The sequence below is a fragment of the Cyprinodon variegatus genome, unplaced genomic scaffold (genome assembly GCF_000732505.1).
Source record: "Cyprinodon variegatus isolate N-32 unplaced genomic scaffold, C_variegatus-1.0 Scaffold866, whole genome shotgun sequence".
Lineage (NCBI taxonomy): Eukaryota > Metazoa > Chordata > Actinopteri > Cyprinodontiformes > Cyprinodontidae > Cyprinodon > Cyprinodon variegatus.
Window position 1 is genome coordinate 157,725 of NW_015151319.1, and position 4,934 is coordinate 162,658.

General features: G+C 44.4%; 1 protein-coding gene across 1 annotated transcript in view; it reads right to left on the minus strand.

The window, feature by feature from the left end:
- LOC107099393 (secreted frizzled-related protein 1-like) overlaps window positions 1-4,529 on the minus strand; it is a 26,981-nt gene extending 22,452 nt beyond the window's left edge. The window contains exon 1 of the mRNA XM_015397488.1: window positions 3,832-4,529. Coding sequence (XP_015252974.1) covers window positions 3,832-4,351 — 520 coding nt within the window. The 5' untranslated portion in view covers window positions 4,352-4,529. The remainder of the gene's footprint in view (window positions 1-3,831) is intronic.
- Window positions 4,530-4,934: the final 405 nt, after the last annotated feature.

A 4,934-nucleotide genomic window follows, 5' to 3' on the forward strand; every position in this document is an offset into this window, starting at 1 on the left:
ACAAACTGGACAAAATTATGAATAGCAATCTGAAATTGGACAGGGAGCAGGAACACCGGAAAAAGTTAAAGGTGCTATATTACTGTAAGTTTTGATAAAAATGCAAACAGACAAGAGTGGAAAATATTCTATCAACTTAGAATCAGGACTCTACTCTTGAAAAAAGACACTGCTTAAAAAAAAATCAGTGCAAATAATAGTGAACTATTACACAAAAATGCCTTATACTCCCCAATCTCCTCCACACCTAGTCTCCATCTACACATAGTGTGTATTAGGCCGGGAGACAGACCCAAAAAGACCTGTGGGTGTGTTGAAGGTGTTCTGGAAAATGGGGGCCGGATTCAGGGAACACTGGCGCAAAATAGTGGAATGGATCGTTTCAATCGGCGAAACTGGAAAATACGGACCAGATTTTTTTTTTTTAACTGGATCGGCAGTCTGGATTGGCATTTTTACATGCTTTGCCGATACGCATTTTTTTGCCAATATCGACGTCCGATCCAATACATGGATCGGATCGGGACAAGCCTAGACCAGACGTCCTCTTTTTCCCGGACGTGTCCTACTTTTCAGACCTAAAAAAATGTCCGGGGGGAATTTAAACATCGTCTAGGATTTTGGTCGCCTACAGTGAAGCAGAACTGTCAGCTCCGGGGCTGGTGCAGTGCAGGGAGCCAGTGGGGGACAAATGACTGAACCCGACCCTTTGAGGGTAGCCTGGACACCGGCGGCCCCATGCTTTCCCCCGCCCGTCCTCTGACTGAGGACGGGCGGCTCATGGCTCTCTGCTGAAGTCCTCCCTCGGGCCGCGAACCAGTGGGCTCGTCTGGATGTCAGTTTCGGGGCGTGACAAAAGTCCAGAACCAAATAAGGCAACATCTCCGAGTTTACGTCAACTCTTTGCTTCGTTTGGATTCGTCTGTTTTATGGTGGAAGTTTAGAATAGTGAGATTTGCAGAGAAAGGAGGAGTTGATGTGGTTTGAACTTCTCTGTACGTCCATTTCACCCACTGAACTATCGTTATTCATCAATAACAACAAAAACTCAGTTTGCATTCTATGACCCCTTTAAAAGAAATAATAAATAGTATTGATATTCAGTTCCAGCTTATTGGAATGGATGTAGGTTCTCTGGTTCATGGAGAACAAGCTTCATTGTGGAGGCCGAGGGTCGGCAATTCCAGTTCCTGAAGGCCGGCAACATTTCCATCCATCCTTGGTCCCAAACACCTGAATCAAATGGCTGAGTTACCTCCTTGGTATGCAGTCAGTTCCTCCAGAGACCTCCTAAGCATCTAATTATTTGGTTCAGGTGTGGTGAACCAAAGGAGCATCTAAAAGTTGCCCTCCCCATGTGTAGGCCAATGCTTTACCGCCACCGTTTCATCGTCATAATACTGAAAACCGTCCCTCTGTGCCAAACAGCTGACTCTACTTTTCATTACTTAAAGCTTTTAGAATCTGTCAGAGGATTCCTGCAGCTCTGATTTAAACAGAACCTGGCCTGCCGGGTCGACCCGATCAATCAGCCACATAGAGCAGGTAAGGCGGAGACCAGCAGCCTTCAAATAGCTGCCAGCTGTTCCATACGTGTCTTTAACATCAGCTTGTGAAAGTAGCACCCAGGTGCTAAACAGTTTGGAAAAAAGGCCCCTGCTTCCAGAGTCAGCAGGTCTTTGCTGGTAGGGGCCCTTTAAATCCATTAGCAGCAGTCTGCAGGGGGAGCTGACTTCTGTTAACATTTGCTAACAGCCACCAACACCACTCTGCATTTGTTCTTTCTTTATCAGCCTCTTTGCTAATGATGTTAACAGAAAAGCTGGTAGGAAATCACTGATTTCATTTATCGCTAAAGTTGACAAATGATTGCAGGCGGCGTCTAGAAGGACAGAGCATGTGTGGTCCCCGCTCTCACCCTCAGAAGGCACAAAAAAACAACTTCCCTCTCAGCCACTGCTCTTTAAATGCAAAACGCTCCCCTACAGATACAGTGCCCCCCTCCCCCGTTTATGCCTTCTGCTCAGTTCAAACATCTCTGAAGGCTCTATTTACAGCTACAGATGGCAGTTTGCAGGCTGACGATGTGATGATGGAGGCCTCTCACTCCGCAGCTTCCTATGAATGACTCGGTTGTGCTTTCTCCATCCCTTATGTGCAGATGTTGAAAGGGACAAGCGTGGATGCCCAGACCAGACCAGAGGTATTTAGAGCCGATCAGATATTACAGCATTGGACCCTGCAGACGTGAGTTAATCCAACCGGTTGGGAAACCGCCTGCAGTCTGGATTACAGTCCACATTATTCACACCGGGCGTCTTTCAGCTTTTCATCTCTCATCAGATTAAATGTGTTTGTCAGAGAGCAGAAGTAATGGATGCAGGTACTGCCTATTTCTTCGTTTTTATTCTTCTGCGGCTGGATTTCCTCCCGGTTTTGTCCTCCAAACTCAGCAAACACCTTAAATGACTCCCATCTGGAGTTTTTCTCCCTCCATATTTTGTGATTATTCAAAGTCAGCAGCAGGGAACTTTGCATTCACACTAAAGTGAGTGTTTAGGTAGCAGATTATAATGAAAATAAACCATTCACCTTTAGTTTCAGCTGTGCTGGGGGGTGGGTTAAATGAGACCAGATTTGGCTTTTCACAGTTCTCAATGTTCGTCCCCAAAAGGTCCTATTTGGTTTCTTTGTGCAGGGATTTGCATGTGCAAACAGCCCTTTACCACTGAAACAACATTCTCCAGCCAATTTAAGGGCGTTACAAGATCAGGGTGTTGACTTTTACACACTGCCAGAAGTTTTTGCTATTAGATAAGAAGCTTAAGCATAAAACCTAACATTGCTTTTTTCCCCCTAAAGAGTAAATCCTACCTTGATTTATTAAATAGAGCCTAAAAAATAAATTCTGACTTATTTTGAAGTTGTTCCATATTTTCCAAAGGTCATTTAGGATGAATGTTTTCTGTTGTTTAGGTAAACACGCCTCGTTTTAACGCTGCAATAAACAATAAACACAAGGACATTTAAATACATCATGTAACTGATGTAAAATCCTGCATGTTAAATTTAGGGAAGCTTTTAATGGGAACTTTGGTTTATTAAAACAAACATTTTCCTTCTTTTTTCTCTCCTTCCTGCAGAGGACAATTTTAATTTACCCAACTTTATGAAAGTCCATTAATTTGCTTATTCAAATTTAAAACACTTTGATTTCAACCCTCATCCACACAGGCCTAAAAAGTGCAAACACAACTTATCTTCACTGCATTTGCACCTTTTTCACCACTTTTCCTTTTCCTTAAGTTATTTATAGTTAAAGTTCCTTAAAGCAAAGACTGTTTTAAGCAGGAAAAAGCTCCTATTTAACAGCATTATTCTGCTTATAGGTGAAACTTTTTTAATCCTTATAGAACTACAGAAATAAAGCCAAATCCTCCCCCATCTAGCCCTAAAACTTTTTAGTTTTTGATTACTAATCAACCATGTTATGACGTAATAAAATGCAAACCTGAACCTTTTTAAATATGCAGATATGCATTATTTTATAATCACAGAAAGGCATTAATCAGTGATCATTTTAATACTTATAAAAGTCCCAATAATCAAATATTTGGTGAATAATTGACAGCAGAAAAATCAAACATAAAATATCGATTTATTCACCTGATTTTTAAATTTATTTTGCAATAACAGCATAAATAAAGAGTTTTATCATTTTTCTTAAACTGCAAGTGATGGATGTTAAACTCCATCTTCAGTTTTCATTGAATACCTGATTTTATTTTGTTATTTTTGGTCATGCTTCTCCTCAGCTGTCACCCTCCTTACCTGCAGACTCCGGGCTCTCGGTGGCGTTGGGCGTCATGGAAATGCAAACATCATGATCGGGGAACTTGTCGCATGTGAGCATCTCCGGCCACGGGTAGCCGAACGCCTCCATGATGGGGGTGCAGCCGTCCCGCACCGCCTCGCACAGCCTGCGGCAGGGGAAGATGGGCCGATCCAGGCACACGGGCGCAAAGAGCGAGCAGAGGAAGACCTGCGTGCCCGGGTGGCACCTCTTGTGCACCAGCGGCACCCAGCTGCTGGCCTGCTGCTTCACCTCCGCCATGGTTTCGTGCTCCAGCAGGTTGGGCAGCAGCATCTGGGGGTAACCCACGCCGTAGCAGAGCCGCAGGTCCTCGGGGATCGCCAAGCACTGGGGGGTCTTCCCGTAGATGGGCCCGGTGTTGTACCTGGGTGGATCCCATTCCATGAAGTCGTACTCCTGTGCGCCGTAGGCCGACATGAGCGCCACGGTCCAAAGCATCCGGATCATCCTCCAGAGCAGAAGAGGAAGCGGGCTCATGGCTCGGTGTGATCGGGAAGCTGTGGGAGGATGCGGCGCGCGGAGCTCCTCGCTCTGCTGTCCTGCTTCTGCTTCAGGCTGCAGCCAAAGTTGGAGGAGCTTCAGCGGCCTGGAAACAAGAGAGGATTGGAAAGCGCGCTCCGACCAATCACAGCGCGTCTGCGCCTTTTGGCTCTGCTGTCAGTCACAGACTTTAATTACCCCCCCATTTTAACTTTACATGACATCCAGGAAGATTTAAAGTTTTTTCTTTAAAAGCTGTAGTGCAGCTTTGCGTTATGAAGAAGAAGCAGATCCACAGATCAAGCTCAGTCTGACTGTTTGGAGGTCATCGCTTTTAAAATGCAAAATTTTAGCAGAATGTGGTTCTTCACTCTGTTGGAAGGCAGAGATTTAAGGTTTCACAGCTGATGTTTGGTGTTTTACAGCCTCCAACATGTTTTATCTTCCCACCAGCAACCCTGGTTAACATCATTATTTACCATTATTAGGCAACGGCCCCATAAAACTCTGTTTCCATGTATGGTTAATAAAACTATTCCTTATTTCTGCACATTAATTATGTTTTGGATAAAAATCCATT